Source organism: Hypomesus nipponensis, chromosome 7, assembly GCF_054491055.1.
Source record: "Hypomesus nipponensis isolate SF chromosome 7, ASM5449105v1, whole genome shotgun sequence".
Lineage (NCBI taxonomy): Eukaryota > Metazoa > Chordata > Actinopteri > Osmeriformes > Osmeridae > Hypomesus > Hypomesus nipponensis.
In genome coordinates, this window is record NC_140367.1 from 1,475,001 (window position 1) to 1,492,500 (window position 17,500).

General features: G+C 50.3%; 1 protein-coding gene across 1 annotated transcript in view; it reads right to left on the minus strand.

Moving 5' to 3' along the window:
* The window catches only part of snd1 (staphylococcal nuclease and tudor domain containing 1), a 145,377-nt gene that overhangs the window by 100,644 nt on the left and 27,233 nt on the right, over positions 1 to 17,500 (minus strand). Inside the window, exons 12-15 of the mRNA XM_084701824.1 lie at positions 13,610 to 13,716; positions 11,855 to 11,965; positions 10,043 to 10,115; positions 7,161 to 7,302 (exon numbers count right to left, since the gene is read on the minus strand). Coding sequence (XP_084557950.1) covers positions 7,161 to 7,302; positions 10,043 to 10,115; positions 11,855 to 11,965; positions 13,610 to 13,716 — 433 coding nt within the window. The remainder of the gene's footprint in view (positions 1 to 7,160; positions 7,303 to 10,042; positions 10,116 to 11,854; positions 11,966 to 13,609; positions 13,717 to 17,500) is intronic.

Below are 17,500 nucleotides of genomic sequence, written 5' to 3' on the forward strand. Positions count from 1 at the left end.
CAGAGGGGGTGGGTGGGGGGTGACATGGGGAGGGAGATAGTCTGGATGGGGGGAGAGGGAGGGAAGAGAAGTAGAGACACAGGGGAAGAGGACAGAGATGGAGAGGGAAAGAGGGAAGAGAGAGAGAGAGAGAGAGAGAGGGAAGAGAGAGAGAGAGAGAGAGGGAAGAGAGAGAGAGGGAAGAGAGAGAGAGGGAGAGAGAGGGAAGAGAGAGAGAGAGGGAGAGAGAGAGAGAGAGAGAGAGAGAGAGAGAGAGAGAGAGAGAGAGAGAGAGAGAGAGAGAGAGAGAGAGAGAGAGAGAGAGAGAGAGGGAGAGAGAGGGAGAGAGAGGGAAGGGAGAGAGAGGGAGAGAGAGAGAGAGAGAGAGAGAGAGAGAGAGAGAGAGAGAGAGAGAGAGAGAGAGAGAGAGAGAGAATGGCTGTCAGACAAGATGGAGAAAAGCCGTGATGCGGAGCAGGAATGAGAGCAGGATCTCCTCTCCAGGACAGAGATCTGCAGGAGGGTTGAGGACAACACAACTGATTGTACCTCCCTTACTCCCTCCCACTCTCCAGCTCGCTCTTTCTCCCCCCCACTCTCTCCGCCACCAGGAAAGATGCAATGCTTTAATCTGTGATCGTGGTGAGAGATGCACAGAATGAAATACAGGCCCCTTCCTGCTGCTGCCCAATCCTCCACACGCTCTCAAACACACAGGTGCACCAAATAACAGCTCAACAAATCACTTGTGGCTGAATCATATTTGCCAGGAAGAGCAGGGTTCAGTCGTCTCCATGTTTTATGCAGGAAGAGACAACCTCCCTCTGAGATGAAAACACAAACAATCTCTCTCTGTCCCCCTCTCTCTGTCCCTCTGTCCCCCTCTGTCTCTCTGTCCCTCTCTCTCTGTCCCCCTCTCTCTGTCCCTCTGTCCCCCTCTGTCTCTCTGTCCCTCTCTCTCTGTCCCTCTGTCCCCCTCTGTCTCTGTCCCTCTGTCCCCCTCTGTCTCTCTGTCCCTCTGTCCCCCTCTCTCTGTCCCTCTGTCCCCCTCTGTCTCTCTGTCCCTCTGTCCCCCTCTCTCTGTCCCTCTGTCCCCCTCTGTCTCTGTCCCTCTGTCCCCCTCTGTCTCTGTCCCTCTGTCCCCCTCTGTCTCTCTGTCCCTCTGTCCCCCTCTGTCTCTGTCCCTCTGTCCCCCTCTCTCTCTGTACCCCTCTCTCTCTGTCCCCCTCTGTCTCTGTCCCTCTGTCCCCCTCTGTCTCTCTGTCCCTCTGTCCCCCTCTGTCTCTCTGTCCCTCTGTCCCCCTCTGTCCCTCTGTACACCTCTCTCTCTGTACCCCTCTCTCTCTGTACCCCTCTCTCTCTGTACCCCTCTCTCTCTGTACCCCTCTGTCCCCCTCTGTCCCTCTGTCCCCCTCTCTCTCTGTCCCTCTGTACCCCTCTCTCTCTGTCCCTCTGTACCCCTCTCTCTGTACCCCTCTCTCTCTGTACCCCTCTCTCTCTGTACCCCTCTCTCTCTGTACCCCTCTCTCTCTGTACCCCTCTCTCTCTGTACCCCTCTCTCTCTGTACCCCTCTCTCTCTGTACCCCTCTCTCTCTGTACCCCTCTCTCTCTGTACCCCTCTCTCTGTACCCCTCTCTCTCTGTACCCCTCTCTCTCTGTACCCCTCTCTCTCTGTACCCCTCTCTCTCTGTACCCCTCTCTCTGTACCCCTCTCTCTGTACCCCTCTCTCTGTACCCCTCTCTCTGTACCCCTCTCTCTGTACCCCTCTCTCTGTACCCCTCTCTCTCTGTACCCCTCTCTCTCTGTACCCCTCTCTCTCTGTACCCCTCTCTCTCTGTACCCCTCTCTCTCCCTACCTCTGTTTTACAGTACTATCTACCTCTCCTCCTTTTTTATTCTCTCCATTCCCTAGCCTCACCACTACTCCTCTATTCCTCCATCCATTCTCATAGGACCCCTCATCCCTTCACCCCCTCATCCCTTCACCCCCTCATCCCTTCACCCCCTCATCCCTTCACCCCCTCATCCCTTCACCCCCTCATCCCTCCACTTCAGAGTTGACGTTGTGATGGACAGAGGGGTTTGCAGATGCCATTAATGCTTTCAAAGCTGCTCCCTAACACAGACTCTTTCTACCACAGACTCTTTCTACCACGACACAGACTCTACCACGACACAGACTCTACCACGACACAGACTCTACCACGACACAGACTCTACCACGACACAGACTCTACCACGACACAGACTCTACCACGACACAGACTCTACCACGACACAGACTCTACCAAGAGCACAGACTCTACCACGACACAGACTCTACCACGACAGACTCTACCACGACAGACTCTACCACGACAAAGACTCTACCAAGAGCACAGACTCTACCAAGAGCACAGACTCTTTCTACCACTACACACTAAAGATGCAACACACAGCAAAGCCAGTTCAGGTTAGAATCTAAACACTTCCTGTGAGACGAAAAAATTGTCATTCTCATCAGCAAACCTACTAAGCAGGGCTGTTGCAGTTTGCACGCAGTCAAGCTACACTGGAGGGGTGAACTCAAATATCGCTTCAATTCAACCGCATGATTGACTACATTTGTATGTGACTTGCTCATTATTTCCATAAACTGTGAATGCAAATATTTATATTTGTAAAACCCATTTCCAACTGAATAGTTGGGTGGACAAAACTGGATTGAATTGACCCGGACGTCTTTTACAGGAATAAAGTATAAGGATGCAATCTGGTAAGCATGTCATTAACATAAATATAAAACATGTAACATGGTAATTGGATGGTAAATGTAGTTGTTTTTTTCTTCCTTTTTTAGACAAACATCTGCTCCCTCCCCCTCTATTCCACTCTCTCTTCCTTCTCTCCATCCTCTCTCTCTCTCTCCATCCTCTCTCTCTCTCTCTCCATCCTCTCTCTCAACCATCTTCCCTCTCCATCCTCTCTCTACATCCTCTCTCTCTCTCTCTCCATCCTCTCTCTCAACCATCTTCCCTCTCCATCCTCTCTCTCAACCATCTTCCCTCTCCATCCTCTCTCTACATCCTCTCTCTCTCTCTCTATTCCAGTCCCTTCTCTCTCTCCATCCTCCCCCACTCCTCTTCTGTCTGTTTCTGGCTGCAGGGCCCTGGGAGGAACCATGGAGGGGGGAGGCGAGGGAGGGGAGCTCAGCAGGGGTGGCAGGGGGGAGGCAGGGGGGAGGCAGGGGGGGGAGGCACCACACAGAGACAAACCTGCTGGTTGAGATGACTCTCCTTGCCACTCCTCCTTAACCCCGCCCACTCCTCCTTAACCCCTCCCTCTCACTCTCTCCCTCTTCCCCCTCTCTCTCCCTCCATCTCCTTAGTCAGATCTGTGGTGGATCATTACCTCGGACAACCCTTATCCCAGAAGAGCGTTGGTGCCCAAGGTGTGATGTACAATGTATGCAGCTCATCTCCTCCCTGCTTGGTGCTCTACATCTGCTCCTGAAGACACACGCACACATCTAGGACAATCATGAATCCTGCGGGCCCAGCTTAAACCCCTCCGTGTAGAGGTAGTGTGATTGACAGAGGTCTGAGGTGTTTGGAACTGAGACGAGCCAGGAAGCATTACGTAACTCTCCCTTCCCCTTCCTCCCAACTCTCCACATCCCTCCCTCCCTCCTACCATGAAATCCACAGCCCATCAGCAGCTTCAACATGTGTTTAATAGATCATATCTCCATATGACAGCAGCCCAGCCCCCAGCCTCCAGCCCCCAGCCTCCAGCCCCCAGCAGGGACCACGGCCAGGCTGCTGCGGAGGCAGAGGGCTGGAGGTGTTTCAATGCAGAGATGGAGATAGACCACCATATCCTGCTTCTGTCATGTAACATAGACCAGGAGAGGAGATAAGCCAATAATAATGGAGATAAATATGACAGACAGAAGGGGGGGGGGGGGGGGGTTGTAGATAAAGCAGATATGAAAGTGGCTGTGTGTGTGTGTGTGGTGAGGTGTGGACATTTGGAGGATGGAATGGTCTGGATCAATCTGTGGTTCACCGGTCTGGTATGTACAGGACAGACCAGCTGAGAGGTGGTGCAGTCTCTGCCAGACCAGCTGAGAGCTGGTGCAGTCTCTGCCAGACCAGCTGAGAGGTGGTGCAGTCTCTGCCAGACCAGCTGAGAGGTGGTGCAGTCTCTGCCAGACCAGCTGAGAGCTGGTGCAGTCTCTGCCAGACCAGCTGAGAGGTGGTGCAGTCTCTGCCAGACCAGCTGAGAGGTGGTGCAGTCTCTGACAGACCAGCTGAGAGGTGGTGCAGTCTCTGCCAGACCAGCTGAGAGGTGGTGCAGTCTCTGCTAGACCAGCTGAGAGGTGGTGCAGTCTCTGCCAGACCAGCTGAGAGGTGGTGCAGTCTCTGCCAGACCAGCTGAGAGGTGGTGCAGTCTCTGCCAGACCAGCTGAGAGGTGGTGCAGTCTCTGCCAGGCCGGTCTGGGGCCAGTGCAATCACATCAGGCGGCCTCACTGCCTTCATGTGCTTAGTGGGATTTTGTAATAACTCACTAATTGAATAAAATCGTTTTAACTCTACAGAGTGCACGCACAATGACATTTTCATGCATAGCCTGTGTGTGTGTGTGTGTGTGTGTGCGTACAGTTGCCCCACAAGAATGTCAACTGCTTATAAGTCTTCCTAAAGGGCTGGCGGGGTCTGGACAAGCAGCTAAAGGCATCATGTACAAGGAAACATCAGAGGTACATCAGAGAAAAGACCTGATAAACCAACGACCACATCCTCAGAGCAAGGCATGCGCAATTAAACACAAGCGAGCGTTCATGAGGATGTGGTGAAGTCCTTTTGGGTATGAATACAGTGGCTGTGGTCTCTGTGCTTGGTTAACAGCTGAGCCAAACAGACTGATAAAAACGTCAAATTTTATTGTGAGAAGAAATTGAGCTGTATCCGCTTTCAAGCGGATGAGAGGTCCTTCAACGTGGTTGGGATCTAAACTGTTTACAAATCACTGCAGTCTGTCAGAGAGGAAGAGGAAATTCTACTATGAACAATTTACAAGGCTGTGAAAATCTATATATCATGCTTGCCTCTCTTTGCCAGAAAAAAAACATGTTTGTTCCTTCCGCAAAAAAACAGGGTTGGAGTAAGATCAGCCTGTCGTGTGTGACTGGGACCTGAGCTAGGGTCTAAAGCAGTGACTGGGACCTGAGCTAGGGTCTAAAGCAGTGACTGGGACCTGAGCTAGGGTCTAAAGCAGTGACTGGGACCTGAGCTAGGGTCTAAAGCAGTGACTGGGACCTGAGCTAGGGTCTAAAGCAGTGACTGGGACCTGAGCTAGGGTCTAAAGCAGTGACTGGGACCTGAGCTAGGGTCTAAAGCAGTGACTGGGACCTGAGCTAGGGTCTAAAGCAGTGACTGGGACCTGAGCTAGGGTCTAAAGCAGTGACTGGGACCTGAGCTAGGGTCTAAAGCAGTGACTGGGACCTGAGCTAGGGTCTAAAGCAGTGACTGGGACCTGAGCTAGGGTCTAAAGCAGTGACTGGGACCTGAGCTAGGGTCTAAAGCAGTGACTGGGACCTGAGCTAGGGTCTAAAGCAGTGACTGGGACCTGAGCTAGGGTCTAAGGCAGGGGCTCTCCAACCCTGTTTGTTCCCGGAGAGAAACCTGCCTGTTGGTTTTTGCTCCAACCACACTTATCTGACCTGATTCAACACTAGTTACCTGATCAACCAGTTGATTATTAGAAAGAGGTAGCCTTTTAGGAACAGGGTCAAATCTGAAGTTTGTGGGCCTCTATATCCATGAACGTTAGCCTGACGTTGTCATACTCATAATTCTAGTCAGAATATGAGTCTGAAAACTCTCCGTTGGGCTGTGATTACGGGGCATGTTTCAACCAAACTCGTAAAACAAATGCCTCTTCGCTCAATTGGATAGACCTACAACCAATCAGAGCATCGTAATATGTTGTTTGTTGAAAACTAAATCAACCCAAGGGATCTTTTGTGACGTTGTTGATTACGTTACTGTTGATCATATGTCCATCATTGTATAAAGCCCGCACTGGCAATTTCATTGGTCCGCCCAGATCTTGGTTTTATATAGTTGTTCCCAATACGAGACCCTCCAGACCCAACTTCCCAACCAAATTTTTTTGTGGGCGGGGCGAAGTTGGGCTGGCAGCCAGGGGACATGAACGTTAGCCTCAACTGTCAACTTGCCCTTGCCATTTCTAACTCATATCCATCTTGTGTGAATACATTGAAAGCACACCTTAACCAAAGCCCAATTCCTTGTATGTGCATACTTTAGTACCAAAAAAAACAGAATTTTTGACCGTAGATCTGAATGGATCCTCCCACTACAAACAGAGAAGTCGTTCCCGGTCTCCTTGGAAAACAAGAATAAAGGCTGATGTGGCAGAACAGAACAGGGGTCAGGGGTCACGGGAGGTTGATGTGACCTGGTGGGGATCCAGGAGGGAGGGGTCGTCTCACGCCCAGTATGAGGTCAAAGGTCCCAGATGTTCCACGCCACCCCTGTGGTGCTAGAGGGGCTCAGGATAGAACGTTGGCAGTGTTTCTAGGGTTTCCCGTGGTGACTGACGCGAGTCTGAGGTCAAAGGTCGCAGATGTTGAGCTCTGAAGCCAGAGGCTGCTGCTGGAGGCTAGCCCCTGGTGACATGGGCCCATGTCCCCGTCAAACCATCCATGCACACCACACACACACACACACACATTTCCAATATCAACACGCACACACACACACACAATATCGCAGGTGTTTTTTGAGTGCTGTGTGTGAGGAGGAGGGCTGGACTCTGAGGGGACAGCAGTGCTGTGTGTGAGGAGGAGGGCTGGACTCTGAGGGGACAGCAGTGCTGTGTGTGAGGAGGAGGGCTGGACTCTGAGGGGACAGCAGTGCTGTGTGTGAGGAGGAGGGCTGGACTCTGAGGGGACAGCAGTGCTGTGTGTGAGGAGGAGGGCTGGACTCTGAGGGGACAGCAGTGCTGTGTGTGAGGAGGAGGGCTGGACTCTGAGGGGACAGCAGTGCTGTGTGTGAGGAGGAGGGCTGGACTCTGAGGGGACAGCAGTGCTGTGTGTGAGGAGGAGGGCTGGACTCGGAGGGGACAGCAGTGCTGTGTGTGAGGAGGAGGGCGGTCCTGGGGTCCCTCACCTGCCAGGAGGAAGGTGATGAGGCAGGTCTCTTTGGGCATGTAGAGTTTGAGGCGGGAGCCGCTGAACACGTACTCCACCACGGCCTCCGAGCGTCCGGCACGCTGCAGGAAGGGCAGGAACTGCTTGGCCTTCTGAGTGTCCTGCAGAGCGAGGGAGAGGACAGTCACAACCACACGTGCGATGGATTCATGCCTTCGCTCACCCTACAGATCTTCCACCTGACCTGTACATGACCCCCAAGTTACTCAGTCGGGGTTTATACAAATGCAGGATATTTATTTTAGGTAGCAATATGACTTTACCCTTACCTTTAATCAAGAAGCCACAAATGCATGTGGTATGATTTTAATCTGTTTAACCTTCATCTAGAATACAATAACGTCAGTTGTGTGTTTGTTCTCTAGAAATGTGAAGATACAAGTCAACTCTCTACGGACACAATGAAGCTTGAGTCGCCATTGGCTAGTACATTTCTTATTTTACTCGCCAGACTTTTGACATGAAATGCATGAACAATGCAAGTACATTATCTGTCTGAATTATTCTTTATGTTGCATATGAATGTAATCTACCATTTTTTAGCAAAGGGCTTTCTCTTGCTACTTGACTTCAGCCATTTCTAGAGCTGACAATGGTTCTTTGGCCTACTGCTGAATCTCCGGGCCTTCTGTTGACTGCTGCGGACATCTGATTGTATTGTATTTTGGGTACTGAAGGCTCTTTCACAGTTGGCAGAGCTGATTAGCAGAGCAACAATAATCTGAACAAGGAAGAGTAATCTTAAATTGTATTGATTACAAAAAAAAGTATTATGCGTTTTCTGCTCAGACTGGAATTGTAGCTTGTTTGCATCCATCTCTTTGTGACGAGTGCCGTAAAATGAAGTCGATCTTTTTGTGCGAGAAAGCGACAGAGGCAGTGTAGCGTTTTACCTTCCCTAGCAAAAAAAATGTAGCGACGAGCGTCAAATCTAGCGATTTTCCGTTACTTTGGCAATCTCCTTTTTAGTTGTTGAGCAGCAGCAAAATAACTAATTGTACGTCTGTTGTCAAGTGACGTCAAGTGAAATCTGCTCTAAACCATCTGATCTAACTCAGTCACAAGCTTTCACAGTAAATTGTTATTTCAGGGAAATTGAACAATTTACTATCCATTGGCTGATTAAAGATCATTTTTTGTCGCCCGGCGTGAAATTTGGTCGCATATGCGAGTGATTTACTCGCATTGTAGAAGGTTGCAATAACACCAAATGAGAAATGTAGCGTTTCACAAAATATTTGAAAATTATGGACATGGATATGAGTTCAAACGGGTCTGGAGGTGATTGAGTAAAAAAAAAACTCAAAATAACACTACAACACATTACTCTTTATTCAAAATAACACTACAACATATTACTCTTTATTCAAAATAACACTACAACATATTACTCTGTAATAACATCTGAAAATGAATTTACATGGTAATACTTGACAATAAGTGCCTAATACCTGACAGTTGCGTTAAAGTAAAGAATAACCGCTGGTGTGTAATATTGTTTAGGTTTTTATGCAGGTCAATAAAATACTTCTCCAGTCCAGTGATTTTTTCACTGTTGAAAATGTAGTTGATATATGCATCCAAAAATTTCCAGCAGAAGCCAGCGTCAAAGGAGCCCGTCCATGAACTGGCCCTGTCTGTTTCCATATCCTCAGTGTGACAGAACATAGGAGAATATACAGATAAACGTTTTACAACCGTGGTTGACGTCTTATAGGTCTTATATTTCTCCAGCAGGTCACGTAGGTCACTCAGATATAAATTGATGACAGTGGATATGGTCGTTGTGTGTCTGTCCAGGTTGAAGCCGTTGCGTGGGGAGCCCGTGGACCTGATGCGAGCGTAGTGTATCAGCATCTGTGTATGGAAGGCTGCACCGTTCACCCACAGCTTCAACGCCCGAGAGCTCATCTGGCCGTCCACCAACATGGAGTTCCTGAGACTGGTCAAACAGCTGCTGAGCTGCTGTTCCAGGCGGAGCGTATCTGCCACCAGCATCTGGTCGCTCCGTAGATGCATCTGGTAACGCTTCATGTACTCATCTATGGTGTCCCGAACGTCAGACGCCTTCTCCTCACCAAACACACGACGGAGAATGCCAGTTGTACTTTCTACCTCCGACCTCTTAGCACTCATGGCTAACTCCAGGATCATGGAGATGACCAGCGCACCAAACAATCACGGCATGTGGAACACCTGTGAGGCCGTCTACGGCCGTCGTCGAAATGTTCTTACTGGGGGGGGGATGTTCACCAGCTAGCGCATGAGGAGGATTCTAGAAGCTTGGTTCTGGAGTTCACCCCAGAGTATCTCATTATGATGTCATCAATACCAAGGTCAGGCAGCACGGCCTCTTTCAGAGCCAAGCTGGACATGCTTGAGACAGAGATGTCCTGATCCTCGACAGCATGAACTTTCTGAAATACCCATGGTTACTGTTGCATGGTTACTGTTGCAGAGACTGAGAGCCAGAGATGAACACTGCTGAAGAGTTTCAGAGCCTAATAAAGAACATCTGAACCAATCACAGGCAGTGTTCAGGGGGAGTCTGTGTACTTAATCAATGCAATGTAATATTTACCAAGTGTTGATCATTGCTCACTTATCTTACTGTAAACATTAGCTTTCTTTTTTTCTTATGAGAACATCTCCTAGGTTGTGAATCAAAGAACTTGTTTGGGTGTGTGTGTGTGTGTCTCCTAGGCTTTGCTTAGATTCTGGTGTTTCATGCAACTTGCGTCCCTCTTGTGATGGATGCGGTGTGTGTACCGGGATCATGCCATGCCAGGGCATGGAGACGCCTGCCTGGACACAGTACACACAATCAGAAAACACACTCACCCCAGATATGTCAGCTACTCTGTGGATCGGAACCTCCTTCTTGCTGTGCAGCCCCTTGCCATTCTTGATGGCCCTGTGATCAATCAGGGAGGAGGTAGAGTTAGGAGGGAGCAGCCATTACAGCCAGTGGTGTGTGTGTGTGTGTGTGTGTGTGTGTGTGTGGGGTGGATCAATGTGATGGCAGCTAAAAATCAAAAGAACCGAGTGGACAGTTCCCCTTCCAGAGAGCGTTCAGGAGGGGACACCTAACAGGGAGACTGATCCTGGGACAGGAGGGGACACCTAACAGGGAGACTGATCCTGGGACAGGAGGGGACACCTAACAGGGAGACTGATCCTGGGACAGGAGGGGACACCTAACAGGGAGACTGATCCTGGGACAGGAGGGGACACCTAACAGGGAGACTGATCCTGGGACAGGAGGGGACACCTAACAGGGAGACTGATCCTGGGACAGGAGGGGACACCTAACAGGGAGACTGATCCTGGGACAGGAGGGGACACCTAACAGGGAGACTGATCCTGGGACAGGAGGGGACACCTAACAGGGAGACTGATCCTGGGACAGGAGGGGACACCTAACAGGGAGACTGATCCTGGGACAGGAGGGGACACCTAACAGGGAGACTGATCCTGGGACAGGAGGGGACACCTAACAGGGAGACTGATCCTGGGACAGGAGGGGACACCTAACAGGGAGACTGATCCTGGGACAGGAGGGGACACCTAACAGGGAGACTGATCCTGGGACAGGAGGGGACACCTAACAGGGAGACTGATCCTGGGACAGGAGGGGACACCTAACAGGGAGACTGATCCTGGGACAGGAGGGGACACCTAACAGGGAGACTGATCCTGGGACAGGAGGGGACACCTAACAGGGACACTGATCCTGGGACAGGAGGGGACACATACACACACAGCACGAGGGAAGACCAGGGGAACATAACTGATACACTGAAAGAAAGGAGGATAAGAGAGACAATGAGAGAGAGAAACAGAGAGAGAGAGACAGACAGACAGAGAGAGAGAGAGCAACAGGAAGAGAGAGACAGAGAGAGAAAGAGATGGAGGAATGGTTTGAAGCACTAAAATGGTAAGAGGCGTTTGGAACCAGGAATAATGAAGTATAGAGGGAGGACAGGAGGAAGGGAGGAGAGAGGAGGGATGGATGGATGAGAGAGGGATGAAGAGCCGCGACAGACAGAGGCAGAAAAAGAGAAAGGAGGAGAAGGAGAGCGAGAGAGGGAGAGAGAGAGAGGTAGCGAGGATGAACAGAGACACTTGGGGGGTGTGAGGAGCCATCTATTCCTAACACGGTAGATCTCAATCTTTAGCAGTGTAATGAAGGCCATAGTAAATCTTGATGCTGCACATCCATTTAATTATATTCATAGGGTGAGTGTAAAGAGAAGGTCTGATTTAGCACTGAATGTGTGTGTGTACACACACCGTGTGTGCTGTGTGTGTGTGTGTGTGTGCGCGCGGATGGGGGTGATATTTCCTCTGGAAAGTGAGTCTGTGGGGCTAGGCCATAACTTGGAGCGATAGGTGTGGTGAAGAGAGGATGCATCCTGACCTGTGCTCTGGGAAATAATCCAAACACAGCCAGCCACACTGTGTGTGTGTGTGCATCTGTGTGTGTGTGTGCATCTGTGTGTGTGTGCGTGTGTGTGCATCTGTGTGCGTGTGCATCTGTGTGTGTGTGTGTGTGTGTGTGTGCGCATCTGTGTGTGTGTGCGTGTGTGTGCATCTGTGTGCGTGTGTGCATCTGTGTGTGTGTGTGTGTGCGCATGTGTGATTTCCCCTCACCTTGCCTCTGCTGCCAGGAGTTCATCGTAGTGGGAGGATCGCTGGTCGTCGTCCTGTCTGTATCTGATGACTGTAGCCAGACCTTTACTCACCAACGCCTCTGCTATGTTACTGTGTGTGTGTGTGTGTGTGTGTGCACAAGGGGAGGGGAGGGGAGAGAAAACACATTAAACCCTTTGCTGACTAACAGAGGTATAGAACCTGAGCCCTAAGGCTGCAACACATCAATAATCTAACCGGGGGAGATCAAGGAAGAGAGACCTCCACTAACACAGCCTGTCTCTAAGAGCACATCCACTAACACAGCCTGTCTCTAAGAGCACATCCACTAACACAGCCTGTCTCTAAGAGCACATCCACTAACACAGCCTGTCTCTAAGAGCACATCCACTAACACAGCCTGTCTCTAAGAGCAGAACACATCCACTAACACAGCCTGTCTCTAAGAGCAGAACACATCCACTAACACAGCCTGTCTCTAAGAGCACATCCACTAACACAGCCTGTCTCTAAGAGCACATCCACTAACACAGCCTGTCTCTAAGAGCAGAACACATCCACTAACACAGCCTGTCTCTCAGAGCAGAGCACATCCACTAACACAGCCTGTCTCTCAGAGCAGAGCACATCCACTAACACAGCCTGTCTCTCAGAGCACATCCACTAACACAGCCTGTCTCTCAGAGCACATCCACTAACACAGCCTGTCTCTCAGAGCACATCCACTAACACAGCCTGTCTCTAAGAGCACATTCACTAACACAGCCTGTCTCTAAGAGCACATTCACTAACATAGCCTGTCTCTAAGAGCAGAACACATCCACTAACACAGCCTGTCTCTAAGAGCACATCCACTAACACAGCCTGTCTCTCAGAGCAGAACACATCCACTAAAACAGCCTGTTGAGGGAGAGATGAGAGGATGTTCAGTTCAAACTTCCTCAGTCCTGTCCTCGTCTGTTTTCCTGACATTCTCTTTACTCAGACTCATTCAGCGTGTCACCTTGACAGCCGCCGTGGTGTTTGAATGATGTTTGACATTTCTTAATATCGCAGCATCCTCAAATCTCCCTGTAAAATAAGTTTCAACTGCTGACACAATTTGCATTGCTGCCAATGCCAGTGGATGCTTATGGAAGCGTGCTTGGACCATCAACGTGCAGTCAGATTAGTATTTCAAATAAATGCCACGAACAACAGCTGTATCTTTTATCTTTATCTGATTTACCAAATCCTTGGATGACATGGGACTGAAACAGACATTCTAGAAGACAATAGAACTGCTGGAGAACAACCCCATCCCCATGCTCTCTCCAACAGGACTCCATAACTAGAATCTTCCATGTAGGGCAAAGCCTTGTTGGCACAAGCGGTAGTTAGCTTCCCTACTGTGTGACCCTCTCCCCCCTCTCTCTCCTCCTTCCCCTCTCCACCCTCTCTGTCCTCCTTCCCCTCCCCCCCCCCCATTTCTCTCCTCCTTCAACTCTCCCCTCACCCCTCTCTCTCTGCCTGTCCTCTGAAATTGAAGCAGTTTTTCGTTTTCTTTTTGGTTTCCAATAACCATTTCACACCTAATCCGGCTCAACAAAGGCCTTGATTCAGGAGTAGTAGTCTAGTAGTACCAGTACACAGAGAGAGAGAGAGACAGACAGTGAGAGAGACAGACAGACAGACAGACACAGATAGACAGACAGACAGACAGACAGACAGAGCAGGGGGTTATGAGGGTTACAACAGGAGGACTGGGTGACTCACATTCCTCCGATGGTGACGGTGGCACAGGTGCGTTCTGGGAAGGCGGGGACGGTACCGGTCTCTGTTGCCGTGGTAGCGGCTCGGATGTAGTCCACCATCACGTTGACCTGGATACGGAGGGTTCCAGTTAATGATGTCACAACGCACTCGGTTTTAGGCATCGATTCATACGTCCGGATTTGTGACAGGAGTTATTCGCAATTGACAGCCTGTGTCTGTGTGTGTGTCAACGTGTGTGTCTGTGTCTGTGTGTGTGTGCAAAAGGGTACACACTAGTTTCAAGGTCACCCAGTCAGTTTGAATCATGTCAGTGTGGACTGTAGATAGTCCCAGAAGAGGTATGTGTGTGTGTGTGTGTGTGTGTGTGTGTCTACCTCACAGTCCATTTGATTGGGCAGTACAATTAGCAGGCAGCAAAACAAACTGATAATAATCCTACCCCCCACCCCACCTTTTTATTCACATTAGACCAGACCAAACAAAGACTAGACAAGCCTATTATGGGATGGAGATGGAGCAACCCGCCATATGTCAGGGACGCCATGGGAACCGCGGGCCATCGCATGACAAGGACGAGGGAGGGCAGAACAGACACCTGTCCTCGACCAAGCTCCCCGAGAGTAGAGTCACTGCATTCAGCTCTGCCTTCGCCTCCTCCCTCTCTCACACACACTCACACACACACACACACGCACACGCACACACACGCCACACACACGCCACACACACGCCACACACACACGCACACGCACACACGACACACACGCGCGCCACACACACGTGCCACGCCATACATGTAGACCAAATACAAATGGCTGAATCCTTCCATTGCTTTAGAAACAGGAAGGAGTCTTGAAGCCCTCTGTTCACTGTGCTGAGAGACACTCGTTTCGCTCCAGCAGAACACCATATCACCAGATAAAGAGGAATGGAAGGGGGTTATTTGAGTCATTTTTGTTGCCTAGTTTCTCCGAATGCTAGCACTGGTTATAACTGTGCATGGCTGGGGACAGGGAACAAGCTTAGATGGGCAACGAGAAGGAGCGGGGTGGGAACCCAACAACAATCTGAGAAGGTAAATCTCCATTCCAAAGCAGGGTGGGGAACAGGGGCAGTCAAACCCCATTAGTGAAAGAGATGACAGATTAAAAGGTTTGACGAAGCTACGTCAGATTAGCGAATCTGGCAGCTTCCCCTGACAGAGCATCCATCAGATCTCCAGATAGACGCAGGCATTTGTAGTCAATCCCAGATCTCCAGATAGAGGCAGGCATTTGTAGACGATCCCAGATCTCCAGATAGAGGCAAGCATTTGTAGACGATCCCAGATCTCCAGATAGAGACAGGCGTTTGTGGATGATCCCAGATCTCCAGATAGAGACAGGCATTTGTAGACGATCCCAGATCTCCAGATAGAGGCAAGCATTTGTAGACGATCCCAGATCTCCAGATAGAGACAGGCGTTTGTGGATGATCCCAGATCTCCAGATAGAGACAGGCATTTGTAGACGATCCCAGATCTCCAGATAGAGGCAGGCATTTGTAGACGATCCCAGATCTCCAGATAGAGGCAGGCATTTGTAGACGATCCCAGATCTCCAGATAGAGACAGGCGTTTGTGGATGATCCCAGATCTCCAGATAGAGACAGGCATTTGTAGACGATCCCAGATCTGATGATGGAGTGGAGGACAGTGAGAGAATGTGTGTGAGCATGTTTTTCTGCATGACAGTGTGTGTGTGTGTGTGTGTGTGTGTGTGTGTGATTGCGTGGTCACACCATGTTTCCAGGCCTGTGGTGTGTGTGCGAGGCGAGCGCGAGCGTGGTTGAGCCACAGGGTGGATGGCGGTGGAGCCTGATGCAGACTAACAGGCTGGGCGCATGAGGGGAACTCTCTAATATATATTTGATGGATTAAGAAGCGAGCTGCTCTCCTCAAATACAGCTGTAATTCCTCCCCTCCTAAAGCCCTGAGGAGGGAGGATGGGGGGAGGGAGGGAGGGACGGAGAGAGGAAGAGAAGCTTGGAGATGGAGAGGAACGAATAGTGACTTGATAAGTGCTGAATGTAAGCAGTGAAGAGAAGCAACCAGGCTTGCATACTGAAGGGTTCTGCAGGAGAGGCTGAGTCAGACCAGGAGGCAGAGGGGTCACACAAACACCATCCTGCTGCAATGACACTACAGGTCACAGTGAGACCACACACACACACACACACACACACACACACACACACACACACACACACACACACACACACACACACACACACACACACACACACACACACACACACACACACACACACACACACACACACACACACACACACACACACCACGTTCCACCTGATTCAGTCATCATTGCACATCAAACACTGTACGTTCTCGCGCCCCTCCACTCGATACTAATAACTAAATATAAAAGGCCTGCCGTTTGCAGTTGCAACTCTTGTGCGAGTAACAGGAGCCACTTTGAGCGTGCGGGATTATCCGCATGTGCTTCCCTCCGATAAGTGGATTAATACCACTTCCTCGTCCGGACTTTTTCTGCTGAGGACGAGAACCTGGTGTGGAGGAAGAAGCACTACTTATAAAGTTCTCAGAATCCAGAATCTGGATTATGTCACAGAGCAAGGGCTGCTGTTTACAGGGTGGCTGGTGGTGGGCGATATATGAGAGAGACAGAGAGACAGAGAGAGAGAGAGAGAGAGAGACAGAGAGAGAGAGACAGAGAGAGAGAGAGACAGAGAGAGAGACAGAGAGAGAGAGAGACAGAGAGAGAGAGAGAGAGAGAGAGAGACAGAGAGAGAAAAAGAGACAGACAGAGAGAGAGAGAGAGAGAGAGAGAGAGAGAGAGACAGAGACAGAGAGAAAGACAGAGAGAGAGACAGAGACAGAAATGTTTGATGTGTGCCCTGGTCTGGGATCTGCAGACTAACAGCAGCAGCTAGCCTCTCCACTATCAGCTCTCTGCCCGTGCCCTCGTGCCGCCGCACTGCCCAGACAAGGAAACCCAGACAGGGAGTCAGGTGGCTGAGCGGTTAGGGAATCGGGCTAGTAATCAGAAGGTCGCTGGTTCGATTCCCGGCTGTGCCAAATGACGTTGTGTCCTTGGGACCCTCACCCTACTTACCTCGGGGGGAATGTCACTGTACTTACTGTAAATTGCTCTGGATAAGAGTGTCTGCTAAATGACGTAAATGTAAATGTGAACTAAAGGTTAACTGGGGTTCACCAGGGTTAACCATATTGGATCAATATTAAAGTGTGACAGTTATCGATTATGTTTCTGATGAAAATAAGTCCTGTTCTGTTACTGGCAGAGCAAAGCTCTTTGCCCTAAAACACACAAAGTGCAAAGTTTAAAGTGAAAGCATGAAAGCTGCAGTGAAAGCATGTTCTTCACCGCAGGCTTCACCACAGGGACCATGTTGATGGGTAGAGCAGCAGGCTTCACCACAGGGACCATGTTGGTGGGTAGAGCAGCAGGCTTCACCACAGGGACCATGTTGATGGGTAGAGCAGCAGGCTTCACCACAGGGACCATGTTGGTGGGTAGAGCAGCAGGCTTCACCACAGGGACCATGTTGGTGGGTAGAGCAGCAGGCTTCACCACAGGGACCATGTTGATGGGTAGAGCGGCAGGTATCACCATAGGGACCATGTTGGTGGGTAGAGCAGCAGGCTTCACCACAGGGACCATGTTGATGGGTAGAGCAGCAGGTATCACCACAGGGACCATGTTGGTGGGTAGAGCAGCAGGCTTCACCACAGGATGTTGATTCACGTAGAGAAGGACACATCTCAACTAGCAGGACTTTCAGACGTTCGCCTTGGTGCATGAAGCCATTACGCCCAACAGCGTTTAGCGTCCAGGCAAGGCTGTAATC